The 20,236-nt window shown below is 57.8% G+C and overlaps 1 protein-coding gene across 1 annotated transcript; it reads right to left on the bottom strand.

Moving 5' to 3' along the window:
• Positions 1-1,647: 1,647 nt before the first annotated feature.
• NPC1L1 (NPC1 like intracellular cholesterol transporter 1) lies at positions 1,648-17,635 on the bottom strand. Its single transcript, XM_042962847.1, has 18 exons — positions 14,912-17,635; positions 12,933-13,033; positions 12,282-12,454; positions 11,957-12,085; positions 11,491-11,673; positions 10,926-11,040; positions 10,692-10,819; positions 10,253-10,390; positions 10,042-10,131; positions 6,084-6,274; positions 5,847-5,971; positions 5,226-5,352; positions 5,079-5,134; positions 4,184-4,334; positions 3,839-4,070; positions 3,639-3,752; positions 3,396-3,558; positions 1,648-3,188 (listed from the first exon to the last, which is right to left on the bottom strand). The coding sequence occupies exons 1-18, from the start codon at positions 16,510-16,512 to the stop codon at positions 2,992-2,994; spliced, it is 4,014 nt and encodes a 1,337-aa protein (XP_042818781.1). The 5' UTR covers positions 16,513-17,635; the 3' UTR covers positions 1,648-2,991.
• Positions 17,636-20,236: the final 2,601 nt, after the last annotated feature.

The following is a 20,236-nucleotide window of genomic DNA, read 5'->3' on the forward strand; positions in this document are numbered from 1 at the left end:
ATGGAGTTGGGGGTAAAGCCAGGCTTCTTGCTGTTGGCAGGAGAGGTTACAGAGAAGCAAGGGAGAAGACTAGAAGTATTCCTGAGGTGATGAATTCCCCCTGAAGGCATCAGCAGGAACTCCAATTTAGCTTAACACAGCTATAGATGGCTACGTATAGGAATATTTCTAGAAATGTGTACATATAGGGGCGCCTGGGGGGCTCAGTCGCTTAAGTGTCCGACTTTGGCTCAGGTCATGCATGATCTTACCATTCGTGGGTTAGAGCCGAGCGTCGGGCTCTGTGCTGACAGCTCAGAGCCTGGAGCCTGCTTCGGATTCTGTGTCTCCCTCTGTCTCTGCTCCTGCCCCGCTCATACACTCACTCGCTCTCTCTCTCAAAAACATTTAAAAAAAACTTTTTTTAAGAAATGTGTACATATATGTGTGGGTTCACACACACGTATATTTCCTTGTTGTCTCAGCTGAGAGAGCCCAACAGCAACAATGCCCCAGCAGCAAAACACACATGGAACACCAGATCCTAGGTTCTAATCCCATCTCCAGTAGAAGGGCCAGGGCTCCTTGGAGAAATGACTGATTCTAGGACCGGGGCAGAAAATATACAAGCTGAGCCTGGACCAACTCGTAGTGCCAGAAAGCAAGGTAAGTGCTCAAAATGGGAAAACCCTCCATGCTGGAGGTGTGACAAGGGACAGGAGACAACAGGAGCCCCCTGGGGGGGGGGCGCCTGGGGGGCTCAGTTGGTAAAGCGTCCAATTCTTGGTTTTGGCTCAGGTCATGATCTCACAGTTTTGTGGGTTCGAGCACCGCATCAGGATCTGCACTGGCAGCACAGAGCCTGCTTGGGATCCTCTCTCCCTCTCTGCGTGCCCCTTCCCTGCTCACGCTGTCTCTGTCTCTCTCAAATAAATAAATAAAACTTAAAAAAAAAAAAACTCCCGATAGCCCAAGCTGGAGCGATCTGAGCAAGAAAATAAAGTAGTGCCATATTAGAACGCAAAGCACAAAAATGAATATCCACGAGTCCATACTGTATATGTCATACTAAATAAATAAGTAGATGCAGGAGAATAGACAATCTTTCTGTTAAGAAGAGTTCCAAATTTATGTAAATACTCCACCCTCCAGAAGGTGGGACGTAACTCCCCACTCCCTAAGTGTAGGCTGTGCAGAGTGACTTCCCTCCAAGATGCACAGCACGGACAGTGTGGACAGGGGCAAAGGATAACTGTGGAAGAGATGCCAGGCAGACATGACCTTGGCCAGATGAGGAGACTCAATGCCAATGGTGGGAAGTCATGGGGACAGTGTGCACCCCTTACGTGTGCCGAGAAGGGTGCTGCACCTCTGAGGTCTCCCTGCCAAAAACCCATAACCTTGGTCTAATCGGGAGAAAAACACCAGACAAATCCCGTTAGAGGGACAGACATTCTACAAAATGCCCGACCAGTCCTCCTCGAAACCGTCAAGGTCATCAAAAACAAGTCTAACAAACTGTCACAGCCAAGAGCCTAAGGAGACGTAACAACTAAATGTCACATGCTCTCCTGGACAGGATCCTGGAACAGAAAAAGGGACACTAGATAAAAACTAAGGAAATCTAAATAAAAGTATAGACTTTAGTAGTAATTATCAATACTGGTTTATTAATTGTATATTGACAAATGTACCATACTAATATATTGATAGGGAACTGGACGTGAAGTATGCAGGAACTTTCTGTACTATCTTTGTAATTTTCCTGTAAATCTAAAACTATTCTAAAATTGTAAAAAGGTTTCTTTTGAAAAATGTATTTAAAAATGATGATCACCCACAATGCTACCCTTTCCCCCAAAGAGCAAGTGGACATACAGTGTTGTTGGTACGGGGAGGGAGGCCCCTCACTGAGGCCGGCGGGTGGGGTGTGAATAGGGCAGCGCTTTCCAGAGGCAGCTGTGGGTCCCCTGCAGTCCCTCGGCGACACTGCCTCCAGGCAGCTCTCCCACACCCACAGACACATCAATGCCTGCTCAGCCTCACAGAGTTTCATCTTCTGCACCTGAGATTCCCTTGGTGTGATGAATTTCAGAATTTAGAAGGTTTTTAGGAAAGTAATTTGATGCTTACGCTGCCTTAGATATTACCCCCATCAGGGCCCGGGGCCGCACACAGCACACAAAGTCACAAATGTGCCAAAATATCTGACCGCTCACATCAAGGAGACAAAGGATGTAAGGACCCCAGTCGTAAAGGTGTAAATAAACACCTCTCATCTGGTCCAATGAGATTGTCCCAAATGTACAAGAGAAAAAAAGCAAACGCAGTTTTCAGAGATTTGGGGATTTGGAGATTCCACAGAAGTGATTGGCGCTGTACTGGAAAACAACTGGGACCAATCTGCCCACCAGCAGGGAACGGACAGAATCATGGTGTTCGTGGGGCCAGGCCAGCTCAGTCGGTGGAGCACCTGACTCTTGATCTCAGGGTTGTGAGTTCGAGCCCCACAGTGGGTGGAGGGATTAAAAATGAAACCTTTAAAAATAAAGCAATCGTGCTCATTCATGCAATGGAATAATCCAGAGCAGTCGCAGTGACTGGCCCACAGGGACCAACGTGAATAAATGCAAAATGCACGGGGCATGGGGGAAGCTCGTGAAGGGATGTGTCAAGTCATTTACGGAAGACGTTTAAACGTGGAATGATACTCTATCTCTGTTCACATATAGACATGGAATTAGAGTGTAAAAACCTGCTCCGGGAAGACATACGTCAACTTCAAGAGACAGGAACAGACCACACCCACGCTGCCACATGCCTCCTTCATCCTAATCTTGTCCTCCTGGGTCCCACCTGGTGGCCAGAGACCAACCACCCACCTCGGGCACTCCCATGGCCACTGCCTCTCCTAGGCCCTGAGTGGGAGGACGGGTGAAGGGACCCCCATTAGGGAAGCTGCACAGCCCCAGGAGTCAGGGCTGGTGAGCCAGGATAGGAGCTCCAGCCTCCTCAGAACTCCTGCCCACCGCGGGACAGAGAACCGACAGCACCACCCATGCTCTTGGCAGGATGTTCAAAGCCATGGTTGATGTAGGTGCTGCTGGCTGTGGATGTTGGGGCCTGGTGGGTCAGGCAGGAGGCCACCCTGGCCCTGGCGGCCTCCTCCATCTTCTGCTCCAGCACTAGAGCCACATTAACATCAGGCCCTGCAGAGGAACAGCCCCAGAGGCCCAAGATCAGGGAGGCCATGTGCTGGGCAGGAGATGGTGCGGGGGTGGGGGAGGGCCCCCTGGGTTGGGACTGCTGGGAGTGGGTGGGGGAGGGCCCCTGGGTTGGGACTGCTGGGAGTGGGTGGGGGAGGGGCCCTGCTGTGCTGCAGGCCAGCAGGTGCGGGAAGGCCTCTGGGCACTCACCCACGAAGCTGAGGACGACTGGCAGGAAGACCAGGCCATGCAACAGGCCCAGCAGGGTGATGAGGAGGTTGAGGCGGAAGAAGAAGATCTGGATGAGCTGCGCCTTGGCCAGGCCCAGGACGAGGATGCCCGGCAGGTTGGTCATGGCCACGCCCGCGAACACCTGGGGGTCACAGGCCCTGTGAGATGGGAGCACAGGGTGGGGGGGGACGGGAACTGCAGGGGGGTGGCTGGCCCACTCACCGCGCTGCCCATGAAGATCGTGGCCTCCTTGGCCCTCTCCAGCCGGGTGAGCCGGGTGCTGATGGCAAAGGCGCGGGTGATGTGGGACACAAACTCCACGGAGATGCCCACCGCCTGGGGGCAGAGAGGGGCATTAGGCGTGCGAGGGCCGGAGCGTGGGGTCTCTGGAAGGAAGCAGAGTGTCCGGCGTGGCGCATTACCGTGACCAGGTTGATGAGGGACACGGCGTTGTAGCTGATGCCCCACAGGGCCATGAAGCCCACGGTGTCCACAAGGATCATGACGATGGAGAACAGGTTGAGGAGGCCGGAGCGCAGGTCCATGCCCAGCAGCAGGCAGCAGACGGCGAACGTGGGCAGCAGGCACATGGCGAGCATGAAGAGGCCCTCGGGGACCACCGTCAGGTACTGCTCGTAGAACACGTTGGTGATCCTGTGGGCGGGGCAGCGGAGCGCTGTCACTGCCGCCGGGGGCGCACCACTTCCCGCCTCCGGCTCAGGATCCAAGCTCCCCAGGGACCCTCCCACCCCTGCCACAGGCCTCACGTGTAGGGGAAGACCTCGAAGGCTGGGTCGGTGCCCGGCACCTGCCGCAGGTGGGCGGTGATGTTGGCCGCCAGTGCGCGTGCCGCCCGCAGGGCCTCCGTGTAATCCTGTGAGTTCCGCAGCGGCTTGTGGTAGGCCATGAACCTCGAGGCTGCGCCCCCACAGGGCCAAGGAAGGTCAAGGTCACTGCAGGCGCCCTCAAACCCCAGGGACACTTGGGGGATGGGGCTGGGCAGCCACCAGGATGGAATTCTTAACTTGTGAGCGAGGGGCCCTGCCTTTGGGGGTTGCACCCCTGTGGGAGGCCCACCCGGCCTGACTGCCACGGGCACAGCCTAAAGACACCAGGATAAACCCAGATGCTGTTGTCCGGGGTTTCAAAACATGCATCGGATGTTTCAGATTAATTCAATTACTTTTTCGATGTGCGTCTTCCTAGAGGGAAGATCTAGAAAGGGAGACAGAACCCTGCAAGTGGTTCACCTGACAGGGCTGTGCTATGGGTGACACCTGGGCAGGTGCAATAGCCATTCGCTTAACCAGGTGACCGCCTCTGGGCGTGATTTGTGCATGTGAGGAAGGGGTGTGGGTGGCTTGGTGCGGCACCAACTGGTGAGAGTCCGTGAATGTCTCACCGACTGAGGATTTGGGGCAGGGCATGGGGGAGAAAAAAGCAGGGCACACAGGGTGAAGTCTGAGAACGTGGAGCCAGGTAACATGACCTCTGAGGACAGGGCCAGGGCAGGCCAAAAGCCCCCATGGAGGAGGGAGGAGAGAAGACTGGAGGCTGAGAGGCTCTTCCCCGGGGCTTGCAGGGACCCCCCCCTCCCCGCCCCTGCCACTGCCCTGGGAGCAGCTGACTCTGGTCTTCCCTGCCAGGTGAGGTCACGCTTACCTAAAACTTGGTTACCAGGTCCCAAATCCACGGAGGTGCTATACGCTGCCAGTCCACTGCCAGAAAGTCAGAGCGAAGGCTTCATCAAGGCTTCACACACGGCCACACTGGGGAACGTCCCCTGCCAGCACCCACCCCAAGGCTTACCCTTTGGGACACTTGATGTTGGGTGGGTCCTCCAGGAACCAGGGCAGGTATTTGTGGAACTGGTCCACTGATGGCCGGACGGGGCCCAGAGTGAAGTTCACACAGCTCTTCAAGCAGGCCAGGGAGTCTGCAAAGAGAGCGGGGGCTCTGAGCAGAGGCATCACCCCCCCTCTGGCTCCATTCCCACCAAGGTCCCCACATACTTCCACCACCCAACAGCCACGTGACACGTGTGGTCTGGGGGGGTCTGCCCTTGTCTCTGTAGGACAGGGCTGTGGAAACTGCTGGCAGCTGTAGGCAGGTGAGGAAGAGATGTGCAGGGCAAAGAAACAACCCCCTTGGGCCTCCCCACTTCCCCTACAAGCGCAGCTGCTCTGGGACCAGAGCTACATGCTAACCTGGCCCTCCACCACCCACCACCGTCAAGCATTGGTGTGCCCAGAGATCACCACTCAGGGGGCGCCTGCACAGTGGGGCGTGGTCACCCACACATGTGCTCTGAGCCCACACCCCCACCCCGATCAACCCTGCAAGAGGGCCTCGCCAGTCCGCTCCTCTCTTGCCTCAGTTTCCCCAAGCTGTGTTAGGTAGGCCATGAGCCCCCAGAGGCCCTGCACTCACTAACAGTCGAGGGGCAGAATTTGTCTTTGTTGGCACCAAAGGCATACAGGCGGCAGCAGGAGGACGGGGTCAGCCAGTCAATGAAGTCATCCACCCAGGAAGAGGCAGGGATGGCCAGGTAAGACCTGAGGGCACATGGAGAGGAGGCTGGGGTGGGAGGAGCAGGTGGGCAGTTCTTCTGCTGGCCCCAAGGTACTGGGCTTCCTCGGAGAGTCAGGAGGGCAGCTGGCCACTCACTCATCGGGGAACTCAGTGGCGAACTGTATCTTCTGGGTTAAGGAGAAGCTGTCGCATCCTGCGCTCGAGCAAATGGCATTCATTCCCGCCTCGCTGGAGAAGTTGTAGCCTCCAGTGGTGACGAAGTAGACTGGAGCCCCGACCTCAAAGTAGCGGTTCAGAAAGAGGAAATAGTCGAGCAGGTAGGAGTCCTGGAACAGAGGACGGCCAGTGAGGCTGGGGCCAGACTCACCCCAGGGGTGCACTCCAGCTGGTGCTCACAGAGGTCTGCCGCACACCCAGGGGCACGATCCAGCTCATGCTCACAGAGGTCCGTACACACTCACAAAAGTGTGTGCAGGAGGTACACACATGGGCACACCTGCTCATAGAGACGTGCTCACAGAGGTGCGTGTGCGCATCGTATCCTAATCACCAGTACACACACAGAGCGACATACTCCGCCCCATGTGAATACACTCTGACAGGCATACAAACATGCATGCACGTGTAACATGATCCCTTCCTATTATCTCCCTTCCAGCACAGCCCACAGGCGTGTGCACATGGAGACAGGCGGTGTGCCAGGCACCTGCATGGCCTGTTCCTTTCTCCCAAAACCTCTGAGCGCTGGAAGAGAAGACGGAGTACAAGATGCCAGGAGTCCACCCCCGCCCTCAACCTAGACACAACTGCACAACCTGTCTGATGGGGTCTGCAGCCCTGGGGGCAGTTGAGGGCTCGCAGCTTCCAGGGAAAGGCCTGGATGGTGAACTGTGCTTCATGTCAACACCCTCAGCTCCCAGCACATGCAGGTGTCTCAGGGGCAGTTTGTATACCGCTTGCAGGGTCCAGCGTGGGACATAAGGACCCCACACTCTATACATGGCAGATTTGCATTCTGATTGCCGGTCACTGAGCTTCTGATCTCGGTGGTGCAGAGTCAGGCTGTACCGTGGCCTCCCCCGCCTCCAGCTGGCCCGAATGCCAGGATATTTAAATGGCAAGTGACTGGCTTATTTTGCGCTTCATGTTTCCCCTTTTTCTCCTTTGGGGAGCCAGCCATTTAAGGAATAGGACATTCAAACGCAAATACCGAAGTCACCGCACATTACCAGGGAAAGGCACAGGCTCATCAGACTTTAATTTTATACCACAGGCTAATCTCCTGGACACAGACACAGCAACGTCACATTTGGGGGGAAAAAAAAGCAAACCTTAGAGAAGGGAGGAGAATCTGATCTTCAGAGTTACCGTATGATACAACTCAACTGTGTGTTTTTCAACAACAACAAAAATCGCAAGACACACAAAGAATCAAAGTGTGGCCCATACCTAGGAACAAAAACTAATCAACAGATGATCTTGAGAAAGAACAGACAGAATCAGACAGAAACTTTAAAACATCTGTCTTGGGAATGCTTACACAGCCAAAATAAGATACGGACAAAGTCAAGAAAAGAAAGTATGAACAAAGTGGAAAGACCACCAAATAGAAGACATAAAACGGAGACCAGGAACAAATTCCAGAGCTGGAGAGAAGGAGAAATACAGGAAAAATTCTGTTCATAGATGACATGATGGTATGTATATAAAACTAACATTCCACCAAAAAACCCCTTAAAACTGGTAAAGAAATTCAGCAAAGTGGCAAGTTACGAGATCAATACGCAAGAATCAATTTCATTTCTATACACAAACAATGAATAACCCAAAAAGGAAGCCAAGGGAAGTGCAGTTATAAGAGCATAAAGCGAATAAAATACTTAGGGATTAACTTTACCGAGGGTGTGAAAGACCCGCATGCTGACAGCCATGCCACATCTCAGAAAGAAATTAGACACAAATAAATGGGGAGATGCCTGTGCCCACCAGCTGGGAGGATGAATATTATCCAGGCCACCAAGGAGCCTCCAGCTTCAGTGTGATGCTATCAAGATCCCAATGACGTTTCTTACAGAAATAGAAAAATTCATCTTAAAATTCATAAGGGACTCCAAAGAGCCAAGATAATCTTTAAAAAGAATAAAAGTTGGAGGACTCACATTTCCTGATCTCAAAACTGACCACAAAAGCACAGTAATCTAAGCAGTGAGGTGCTAGCATAAAGACAGACACACAGACCGATGGAACAGAAGACAGCCCAGACGTAAACCCTTGCGTGTATGGCAACATAGACTCTGACAAGGGTGCCAAGACCATTCTGTGGGGAAGGGGAGTCTCTTCAACGCTTGCTGCTGGGGACACGGGACATCTACACACAAAAGAATGAAGTCGGACCTTCAAAAATATACATAACTATGCACAAAAATTAACTCCAATGGACCCAACACTTAAGGGCTGAATTTGTAACTCCTGGAGAGGAAAGCACAGGGGAAACCTTCCAGATACTGGATTTGGTGATTATTTCTTGAATGACCCCAGAAGCCTGGGTAACAAATGGAAAAATAGGCAAATTGGAATTGATGAAAACTTTAAAAAGTTTTTTAAAAGGTTTTATTTTTAAGTAATCGCTACTCCCAGCGCAGGGCCTGAACTCACAACCCTGAGATCAAGAGTTGCACACTCCGACTGGGACAGCCAGGTGCTGTGAGAATTGAAAACTTCTGTTCATCAAAAGACATTTCTGATAGAGTAGAAAGGCAACCAACAGAAGTGGAAAAGACATTTGCCAATCATGTATCTGATTAAAAATACTCAGGATATCTAGAGAATTCCCAAAACTGAGCAAAGAGACAAACAAACAAAAACAACCAATCTGATAAAAAATGAACAAAAGACTTAAACACACACTTCTCCAAAGAAGACACACAAATAGCCAATAAACATATGGAAAGATGCTCAGCATCACTGATTATCTGGGAAATGCAAATCAAAACCTCAGTGAGATGCCCCTTCACACCGGGCAGGATGGTACTATCAAAAAGGGGGGTGGGGGTGCCTGGGTGGCTCAGTCGGTTAAGTGTCCGACTTCAGCTTGGGTCATGATCTCACAGTTGGTGGGTTCGAGCCCTTCATCAGGCTGTGCTGAGAGCTCAGAGCCTGAAGCCTGCTTCAGATTCTGTCTCCCTCTCTCTGTGCCCCTCCCCTGCTCGTGCTCTTTCTCTCTCTCTCAAAATAAATAAATAAAGTTAAAAATAAATTACAGTTAGCGTTATCACGTGGCCCAGCAGTTCCCCCTCTGGGAACACACCCGGAAGAATGGAATGCAGGTTTGGAGAGAGATCTCTGTGCACCTGCGTCTGCAGCAGCCTCATTACAAACGCTGAGACAGGAAGGAAGCCTTGTGCAGAGACAAGGGGTAAAGACAATGCAGAGTGTGTGTGTGTGTGTGTGTGTGTGTGTGTGTGTGCGCGCGCACGCGCGCATAAATGTGTGAGCATCGTCAGCCTTGACAGGAAAGGACGCTCTGACACCGGAGAACCTGACGCCGAGTGGAAGGAGCCAGACACAGAAGGACACGCACTGAAGGGGGGGGGTCCTGAGAGGGGTCCGGTCCACAGAGACAGAGAGGACACGGTGGGTACCAAGGTGGGTAGGGCAGGGGGAGCCGGTGTGGTCACCCTCGTTGCCGTCTTCCTCAGATCCTTCACATGCCTCTCTTCCACTCGCGAGGCCATCTGGCCCCTCCAGCCATGGAGGTCTTACCCTCCACAGAGCCCCTGACCTTCTGTGTCTCCCGGGCCCGAGGAGGTGGTGTGCCAGCACAGGGCAGGCATGAGGTGAGCCGTCAGTCACTCTGCCTGGACGCTCACCCCACACGGCCAGCCCCCCGTGGCCTGCTTCTGCCCCCCAGGAGCCTTGGGGCTGGCGCCGCCCCTGTGCATCCACACACCGGCTCAGCTGCTCTCCCGGGTCCCCGTTGTGAACAGTCCCACACTGCCTACCAGGTCCCCCCGCCCACACCTGGCCCCCAGGGGTGTGCCCTGACCCCCCTGAACCCTGGGCCACCAAGCGGAGGTCACAGGGCACAGCTCACCTTGGGAAGGGCCAGCTCCTGATCCAGCCCCACACTGGCCTGGCACATGAGGTACAGCCCGGCTCCAAACAGGCCCGTGAACAGCAGCAGCTGTGGGGGGGCGGGGGGGCAGGGGGGGCACTCTGGAGCTGGGCCGATGGCGTCCCAACTGCCCCACACACGGGCGAGCTCAAGGTCCCTGCGGGCAGGCAGACCCTCCCGCTCCACTCACCACAACCACACGTGTGACCCGGTGCAACAGGAGTGGGACGTAGACCTTACGGAAAAATCGCAGCAGGAGCCCCTCACTTTGGCCCGGGGGGGGCAGCTCCCGAGCGCCAGCACAGCAGCACACATCCATCCTGGAGGCCTGCAGGGGCGCAGGGTGGGGGGACATGCCAGCGTGCTGTGTTCTCAACATTTACTTTCCACGGTGATGAAACACCACCACACTTTGCACTGTCCCTCTCAACATCTCATTTCTAGCTTTTCTTGGCCCTTTGTACCTTGCAGATTTGATCCTATTCCCCTAAGTTATCAAACCAAACTTGCTTCTCCGTGGGGTCCTAGGGACTGCGTGGCCCACACAGCCCCACATGCCATCCCTGCACCCAGCCCCGCTCTGTGAGCCGGCTCTGCCGGGCGGGTCCCGGGTCCTGCCCCAGACCTACCTCCTGCCGCCTACTGTCCAGGGACAGCAGGGCCACGAAGGCCGACACCTGCAGCAGAAAGTCCAGGATGACAGCCAAGCCGGAGGTCAGGGCGAAGGTCCTCACCGCTGGCATGGGGGTCAGGGCCCCTGGGGGTGCAGGGGTAAATCTCAGGGCGCGGCATCTGCTGCCGCAGTGGAGGGAAGGGGCCGTCCACACGCACCACCCCGGTGGGGAGTGGCTGCCCAGCCTCACCGAGAAAGAAGCAGATGGCCTCAGACAGGCTGCAGAGCAGCATGCTGGGGGCCACCCTGCCCAGTGCGCGGCCGATGTGGTCCTCTCGCCGCTCTCCAGGCCTCCGCGGCAGCCTCTGTGTGGGAACACCAGGGACAGCGTCCAGGGCCAGCAGGGAGGGCACAGCCCTGGCAGGAAGGCCCCCCCCCACCAGTGAGGAGCAGACCCTGCGAACACCCTGCTTCTCAGGGTCTGGCCGGGAGACGTGCTTGGCGTGTTCCAGGCCATGCACGGCACACTCCTTCCAATACATCCCTGGGTCCCTAAAAGCGCACCAGTGGGAGAGGCCAAATCCACGGGGATTGCATGTCCGTGGACTGCTACAGAGGAGGCCGAGTAGTGCCGCATGACATTCAGCACAGGGCAAGGAGGCACACGCGGTAGGAACGCACGTGTGTGCAAGATACGGGATGCTCCGTTTTGCACAGACTGTTGACACGAATGCTGGTGCAGAAGAGGAGTGCGCCAGAGGCCCAAACCCGTACAAGGCTGGGTCTGCGAGAAGAGGAGAGCCCCGCCCTCTCACCTGGTACTCGAGCACTAGGATAAAGATGTTGTCAGCACCCACGGCCAGCACCAGGAAAGGCACCACCTGCAGGATCACCAGGGAGGAGGGGACGCCCAGGTACGAGAAGAAGCCCATGGCCGCCGTGACCGCTCCCAGCACCACGGCCACCCCGCCCAGGCCCAGCGTGGCCTTGGCATCCACCTGCAATGGAGCGGGGTTCAGTCTCCTCAGCTGCCCCAGGTGCCCCCCACCCCGAGCTGGAGAAGGGTGGTGGGCCTGGGGCAGGCGTGCTGGGGGTCTCTGCGTTCCTGCATCCCCCAGCACAGGTCCTGCCCCAGGAGGATGGGAATCGATCACGAGGCCTTTTGAGCAGAAGTATCACTCCTTGGGGAGCCACTGCGGGGGTGTCTACAGATTGCTCTGTGGAAGGTTCTGGATGCCCCGACAGGCCAGCCCACCCTACTGGGCCCCTCCAGATCCTTACCGCCACCCGGCGCCAGCTGGAGTAGCTGCCCAGGGCCAGGGAGATGTACAGGAAGATGACAATGTAGCTGACCCCAAAGACCGGCAGGTCCTGGGCCGTGGTGCGATTGATCTCGTCCTCCAGGGAGCGCTGTGGATGCACACCCCCCAGCCCCGCTGACCTGAGGGCTCCGTGAGCCCAGCCAGGCCGCTGGGTCCTGTCTTCCTCGTGGGCAGCTGCAGGCCCAGGGTCGCCCGGGGTGGGGGGGTCCAGGAGGGGGACACGGTGACCCATCAAAGCCACCTGGGTCGCCCGCCCCTCCAGAGGCAGGGAGCCTGAAGCCTACCTCCGCCATGAATGTGACCTGGAACCTGCCGGCTGTCCGCTGCTGGAAAGCTCTCATCTCCTCCAAGAAGGCCCCCTCCCAGAGCTTTGCCTGTGCCAGCCGGGGGTCCCCAGGGGCGTAGTTGTTAAGGGAGAAGGTCATGATCAGGGCCTCTGCCTCAGAGTAGTCTTTCCCTGGGATAAGAAATGATCAGCCACCCTCCTTCCTCACCCCTGCTCCCCTCCCCACTCCAGCCTCACCCCTGCTCACCTCCCTCCTTCTGGCCTCACCTCTGCTCACTCCAGCTCCATTCCCCCACTCCAGCCTCACCCCTGCTCCCCTTCCCCCTCCAGCCTCACCCCTGCCCCCCCCCCACCTCTAGCAGCACCGCTTCTTCCCTCCCCAACCGTCCATATCCAAGTCATTGTTTTACCCCTCCACCCCACTTCCCTCTTTTAGCCAAGGGCAAGCCTGTGAACTCAGGCACAGAACCAGAGGGCCTGAGCAGGCTGGGAGAAGATGAAAAAGGTAGCAGTTCTTTGGCCCCAGCCAGCCCCCCACAAGCCTGGCCACCCCAGGCAGTGAGAGCCCATCAGTATTCCCACCCTCCCACCCACCGTCCCTGCCCCATATTGCCTCCTTGCTGGCCTTCCCCAGAGCCACCCGGCTTACCTCTGTAGCCCCCCACAGCAAGAAAAGGGAAGACAGGGCCCCCGTAGTCAGCCATGCAGCTCAGGGCTAGGGCTGTGCCGTCCTTGAAGGTGAGAGGGGCACTGGGGGGAGAAGGAAGGACCTTTCCTGGCCCCGTGCCCATTGCCAGCCCCAGACTTCCAGCACTGTCCCCTGACCCATGGTCAGAACCACTTTTCCCCAAAAAATTTCCCTCAGCCTGACCCAGAGTGGAGCAGAGCTCTGTGATCAGGGCTGTGTGAGCTCTCCCTTCACACCTGCTGACTCTGCAGGCTCGAGACCACATCCCAGACAAGGCAAGTCCATGAGCGTCACACATGTGGACTGCCGGGGGTCACCAGGACTTAGCCCTGGGAATCTGGCACAAGCTCCACTCCTACAAGACAGCCTTGCAGTGCTCAGCCTGTCGCCTGGCCAGCCTGGAACCCCCAGGCCCTGAGACCAGATCTTCCTTTCTGTGCACAAATTACTAGCCCAGACCCCTTGGACATGTCTCTACTGAGCCTTCCTGCAAGTGCGTGTCGGGTACCCGGACAAAGTGGTCTTTGTGAGTGAGCACGTGGGTCACCAGCTATCCTGGGCATGCCGGTTGCTATGTGACCTTGAGCAGCTCACCACACCCCTGGCCCTCAGTTTTCCTGTCTCTGGAATGGAGATAATCAGACCACCCCAGAGATGTTGTGAACATCCAAAATCAAAATAATGCCAACACAAGGACTGGACCTGGGGACAGAGCTCCTTCCCTGACTCGCCAGTTCTGAGGGCCAGCCAGGACCAAGACACTGACTCTGGGAAGCGGCCCGAAGGGTGGAACCCTGGGTCCCTCACCTAATCCAGTGGTTCTCAGTGCGGTGTCAGGGCCCGGGAGTCTTAGACACCCTTTCGAGGGTCTGCAAGGTCAAAACCAATCTCATAATAACATAAGATGCTTTCCGCCTTTTCCCCTTCATTTGCCATCGGGTATAAGGGATAGAGACAGTCCGCTGATGTGCCTTCAGAGTCCATATCGTAACTAACATTTAGGAAAAACCACATACTGAGTTTGGGTGTATATCAAAGAAAACAACCAAGTACGTGGGGAGGCTCTCACGATGCTCCCCCCTCGTCCGGCCACATGGGCGTGACGTCAGAGATTCTCACTACGGCCCCAGCCAGCAGGCCACACGCAGAAGCCAGAAGCCAGCTATCCCCCATTAAACAAGACAACAAAGAGATCTGTAAAGATGTAAAACAATGTCACTCTTATCACTGACTCTTCTTGTTTGGAAAATACAGTTATTTTGTATGCTATTCATGTTGACATGTAATGGGGCTTGTTACTGTTGTCTCATCATGTGGTGGATGTCAGTAGACATAGCCTCTACCTGGGCCAGAGCAAACAGGGGTATTTGGTCTCTTGTGACAGTGTCAGCAGGCCCAGACCAGGCATTGTGGACCTCTGCGCACTATAATCTCAGGGAGCCTCGGCCACTGCCCGCCCACCCGTTGCCCTCCCAGGTGAGCCTTCACTCTCAATCCCAAGGCCCAGCAGTCTCACTGCTATCTCATTTGCAGCACAGCAGAGTGGAGGCAGCTGGGGACCAGACCCCAAGATTACCACGGTGTGTGGCTGCACCCTGCACAGGGGCACCCAGCCCCTGCTGGGTGACCCTGCGGTGCTGGGGGCCTGCATGGACGCACACAAATCACATCGCTCCATCACACTCAAAGAAAGAAAAGCAAGGAGGCAACTGCTCTGTCTGAACAGGGTCAGAACCAGGGAGGCCATGACGGCCACGCGCCAACCCACGCCAGCCAGTGGGTGCCACGGCGGGGGTGGCAGGGAGGAGTGTGGAGAGGAAGGGTGTGTTGCAGCCCCTGAGACAGAGACGCGGGGCCACACAGGACCCCAGGGGCCGGGCCAAGCCCCGCTGTACCTGGCAGTCCCCCTCCCTCTCCAGGGCCAGCCAGCGAGGACTCACTTAGCGCAGTAGAGAAAGTGGTCCCTCCAGTCCACTTGAGAGGTCTGCCCGGTCAGCGTCTGGTTGGCCATGAGCAGCAGGCGCGTGCGATTATTCTGGAAATACTGCAAGAGGCTGTTCACGCAACAGTCGGAGAGGCTGGTGTTGTGCGGGTTGAGGGGCGCGAAGCACACGTCCTGCAGCGACACATTGCGCTGCTCCTCCGGCGACCACACCTGCAGGTGTCGCAGTGTCTCCTGCAGCTCCAGCACCTCCAGCAGGACGTCGGGGGCCAGAACCCCACTGAAGTTCTTGGGCCCCAGCAGCAGGGAGTTGTAGGTGGAGCCAGGCCGTGTGGGTGCCGTCAGGATCACCTGGTTGGTCCGCAAGAAGGGGCCGAAATGCTGGTCATGAAACTCCTTCTCTCTCCGGGCCTGGCTGCTGGGGGCCGACCACAGCTCCACGGGGTCCGTGGTCAGCTCCATGAAGGCCAGGCCTCCTGAAAAGGCCACCACCACGGCAATGGACACCAGCAGGACGCTCAGCGGCCATGAGGCCACCCACGTGCCCCAGCCCTGGAAGCACCGGCTGAGGAGGCTATGCGTGGACAGGCTCAGTTTGTCGGAGAGGCTGGTGCCCACTGTGGGGTCCCGCATCTTGCCCTTGCCCCAGCGGGAGGCCAGGCGGGGCCCCACCAGGAAGGCGGTAAGTACAGCAAAGGCCGAGCAGAGGGCGATGACGAGGGCCAGCCCACCTGCCATCCGGCCCATGTAGAAGGTGGCGTCCAGGGCCTGGGGCCGGGCGATGGCGGGGCACGAGGCGGCGCAGTCTTGGCAGGAGCAGGCGGCTGCGCCGTCTGCCTGGGACTCATTGCATGGCGCCACCTCCCCGTTCAGAAGCTGCACCCCACTCCCCGGCGTCTGACCAGGCTCCAAGAGGTAGAAGGTGATGTCCAGGGGGGCCAGGCCGTTTCCTGTGTCCCCCTGGAAGTTGAGCCAGCGCTGAGCGTTGCAGAGGGCGGAGCCATAAACGCCACACATGGTGCCCACAGCCAGCGTGGCCGCCGCAGGGACACGCACCCGGCTGCATGAGTCGTAGGTCCGCCTGGCGAAGCTGCTCTGGTAGAAGGCCTCGTAGGCCACTACAGCTGGCGGCCGGCCGTCCCCGCGCCGGGCCACGCGCGTCACGTTGACGAACAGGCTCTGGTTGGGGCTGCAGGTGTTGTGGCAGTGCAGGCTCACGAAGTTGTCGGTGCAGGCGGGGCAGCGTGCGAGGAGCGCCTTGGTGACCGCCAGGCTCGCCTCCAGGGACACCAGCTGCTTGGCGGAGCAGCAAGCGTAGGTGGTGTCGGGACCAGCGTACAGGCGGGGACAGATGCGCCGCAGGAGGGCCAGGTGCTCGCCGGCCAGGAGGCGGGCGGGTGTGTTGGACAGGCAGGACACGTTGGCCAGGGGAGCCAGGCCTCCGGACAGCTCTGGGTTCTTGCCACACTCGTCGTAGAAGGCGCAGTAGCCAGACCGGTGGATGGGTGTGTACAGCTCGGCCCGGGCCTGCGGCAGGACGCCATCACCATGGGGCCCAGTGCCACTCGCAGCGGATGGCCTCGGGGCAGGGGCGGGCATGGGGTGCACAGCCCGGGGACCTGGGGAGGGACGGGCACTCCCGCAGTTTTCGGGGCGTGATGACCAGACAAGCCAGGCCTGTGTCCCAAGTGATGGGGTTACTGAGGAGAGGGAGGTGGCCGGCAGACCTGCATTTAGCAAGGTCACGCCGGAGGGTGAGGAAACAGGTGGGGAGAACGGCGGAGCGGGGCGGGGCCACCCTTGGAGGCTGCCACCTAGTCCTGCTGAGAAACGGCAGCCACGACAGGTTGGGGGGCTGCAGGCTGCATCTGGGGGCCCAGGGCCCCTCTGGGAGATTCTGTGCAGACCTTCCCTCACCTGCTTGGGGCTGACAGCCTTCAGCCGCCCCCCCCCCCCAGACGTGCCAGAGCCCAGAAACTCCTCCCCACCTAGCGTTCAACCCTCATTGGGTAATTCCCATGCACCCCCAGCCCACTCCAAAGGCATCCCACGATGGGACCCTCCTTCGTCCCTCCACTGGCCACCTGAGGCCAGGACATCCGCGGGCACCAAGGATGGGAGGCACACAGGCATCCCCCATCCCCAGCACTCGTGTCCACCTCACCCCATGACCCTGAGCTATGGGCCACCCAGGACCCCCGCCCACACTCCTCTTTTGGGGCGCCTGGGGTCCCTCATCTATCCACAGACCAGCCCCTCAGAGTCAGGCCCTCCTCACTGTGGCCAAGCAGCCCCCTGCCCGACAGTCCTGCGGGCAGCAGTGGAGGGGTGACCACTGGCACCGGGACTCACCGAGTGCAGGAGCAGGGCCCATAGCAGCCAGCCCCTCAGTCCGGCCTCTGCCATCCTGGCTCTGGGAAGGCGTCTAGGGGAGAGGGGCCAGGCCACGGGGACAGCTGAGGGCTGGCTCCTGGGGATACACAGTGCCGGTCCAGGCAGCACATACACTTAACCTGGGGGTGCTCAGCAAGGCAGCGTCCCCATTGGGGAGGGCCTGACCTGACTGGTCGGGGACCAATGGGGCTGAGCCCCACAGCTCCCAGCTGGTTAATGATCCACCTTCTCCTGCCCTCCCACCTGAGTCCCACCCTCTCCACGAGCCTCCCGGGGAGGCGCTGGGGTCTCCCTTCATCCGCTTCCCAAAGCAAGGACTGGCCCCCAGAACCCCTGCTCGCCACAGCCTGCCCCCCCTCACCCAGCCCAGCCCAGAGCCCCTCTCTCTCAGCCCCCTCCTGGGAGCCAGCCAGCTCCGGCTGGGACACACCTTTGCACTGTCAAGCTTAGCAACAGTTAATTAATATTAACAGCCTGATAACAGAGGGGACTGTTATGGGTGGAGTGACCAGTGACAAAGCCCCTCCTCTGGGTGGAGGGGGCAGACCATCTCCCGAGGGGTCTGACAGTCCTAGAGGTCCCAGATGTGACAGCCACAGCCCTCCTCCGCCTGCCCGGCTCTCCCATCTCGTCCCCCTCTCTACTGTCCCTACAGGGGCAGAGTGTCAGCGGGAGCCCCAGGTGTGCAGCAGACACCTTCTCTCCCTCCCCCGGGCTCTCCCTATCACCAGATGGGCCAGACCTTGGCCCCCATGCCAAGGCTGAGCTGATAAGGGAGCCTGTGGGGAGCGACTCCTGTCGCCCGCCCGCCTCCGCACAGCAGGAAGGAAACGTATTTCATGGACCCTGGCCTGACTCAGAGGAGCCACGCAAGCCAAGCCGACAAGCCAGACAAGCTGAGGGGGCTCAGGCCCCTCCCCAGGCCCTGAGTCAGCCACAGGTCGGGGAAGAATCCGGCCCAGCCCGGGGCTGTGATGGCTGCCGGCCGCCATCCAGTTCCCTGTGGGCCCAGCCCCCTGTACACCTGCTGCCAGATGCTGAGACCCCAGCCCCACTTGGGGTCTCTGTCCCTGCTCCTGCGCACCCTCCCCAAGAAGCCCACCCGAGACAGGGATTTCCCTGCAAATAGTTTACTGAGAGGTGACCCCACATGGCACCAGCAGGGACGGGGAAAGGGCAGGAAGCCACATGGGCACCCCGGGGCTTGCCAGGGACTCCTGGAGACTGTGGGGCACATACCGCATCTCCTCCAGTGGCCGGTTGGGGACCTGTGGCAGCTTTAGCCCCAGGCTTCTCTGGTGTGTGGAGCCACTGCCCCCTTAGTCCTAGTTGTGTCCCAGCAGAGGCTGGCAGATGGAGGCCCCCAGAGACGGAAGAGCCATGCAGAAGTGAAGGAGGCTCGCAGAGGCAGTGGGGTGGGGGGGGAGGCCCACAGAGGCAGGGGGCAGGGAGGGGGGAGGCCCAAAGAGGCGGAGCCCAGATGCGTGGTCTGAGGTCTTCCCTGAAACACACCCAGGGTGAAAGCAGACCTGGGCTCTGAGCAGATGAACTTGCTCTCCACAATCCCACCTCGGCATCTCTGAGGTCACACTGCCACCCAGATCTGAGTTGTGAGCGTGTATGTTCGCTCTTGACTGCCACTCTTTCTTCTTTGAGCACACATCCCCCACGCATCCTTCCCTCTGATCAGCGCATTCCCTCTGGCTTGTGTCCTACAGAGTGACAGATCCAGTCTCCAGGAGCCGGAGGCCAGGCATCCCATTAGTTTTGGGTTAATGTCTTCATGCCCAACTCTATTTTCCTCGACTCCACATTGATGTAAACCGAGACCCTAGAGATGAGGCTAGTGCGCCAGCGTAGCAGGTGCGTGCTAAGTGCACGGCCCAGGAGCTCTTCCCGTGCACTAATCTAGAACACGTCGAGTGATTACCACTCTTGCTTCATGGTATGCGGTTTAGGGCTCAGATGACTGAACCCCCAGGACTGAAATGCTTCCCACAGATGCCAGCAACCCAGTCAGCGGCCTCACCTTCACCGTCTATTGCATGTTGTCAGACTTGACAGAGTCAGTAAGATGACACCTCGTTTCCCGCTCTCCTTTGTTTCCAGGGAGAGGGGTGTGCCTGCTCAGGCTGGACAGGAGTGAACGGGGGTAACAGGGGTGGGAAGTGCCAGCTGCCTGCAAGGAAGCCTCACGGGGTCGGGTCTGGTGGATGCCTGGCAGAGTCTGTCCCGGTCCTGCACTGCTGGCTTGCTGCAAGGTCCAGGGGTGAGGCCGTGATGCTCAGCCAGCCTTTGGCTGCGGCCATGACACCTGCCTGGGTGTGTGTGCTGTGCACTGACCAGCCCACATGGTGGCCAGCCTGCAGGGGAAGACCAGGGGTCCGGTCACCTCAGGGCAGCCTTCATCTTCCCTGTTGTCCAAACCCTGCCACTATTTGCTAAGGACTGTGTCCTCTGCTCTCCCAGGCTCCTCTGTAGCCGGCGGTGGCCCTGGGACCTGATTCTGGCCCACGTGAAGGTCTTTTCTTTTTACATAGGTGTCATTTTCTTTGAGCAGTCTCATGTTTGCAAATAAAAAAAGTGAGCAGAAAGTACAGGAGCTCCTGTAGACCCATCACTTCCCCACAGCCCCTGTTACTCTTACATTTGTGGGGCATATCCGCCACAATTGATTACCCCATAGTGACATGTTATTATCAACTCAAGTCCGTGGCTTACTTTAGAGTTGGCTCTTGTCTCAATACTCTGGGGGATGTTACAGATACGCAGTGAAATGTGACCACTATCCTATCATACAGAATAGTCTCTCTGCCCAAAAACCCCATGCTCCACCTGTTACTCGCCCTTCAAACCCCCGACAGCCACAGCTCTTTGCACAGATGCTATTCTGCATGGCAAAAGACACACAGCCTGGGGGCGCCTGGGG

The sequence above is a fragment of the Panthera tigris genome, chromosome A2, assembly GCF_018350195.1.
Source record: "Panthera tigris isolate Pti1 chromosome A2, P.tigris_Pti1_mat1.1, whole genome shotgun sequence".
Classification (NCBI taxonomy): Eukaryota; Metazoa; Chordata; class Mammalia; order Carnivora; family Felidae; genus Panthera; species Panthera tigris.

What these genes read in the sequence shown, in the direction of transcription:
- NPC1L1 (XM_042962847.1), bottom strand. Translation starts at nt 16,512, where the DNA reads ATGCCCGCCCCTGCCCCGAGGCCATCCGCTGCGAGTGGCACTGGGCCC. An exon ending in CACTTTCTCTACTGCGCTAA is followed by an intron (nt 13,034 to 14,911) that starts GTGAGTCCTCGC and finishes TTCTCCCCCCAG; the next exon opens with TGCCCCTCTCACCTTCAAGG. An exon ending in TCCTAGTGCTCGAGTACCAG is followed by an intron (nt 11,041 to 11,490) that starts GTGAGAGGGCGG and finishes GTTCCCACACAG; the next exon opens with AGGCTGCCGCGGAGGCCTGG.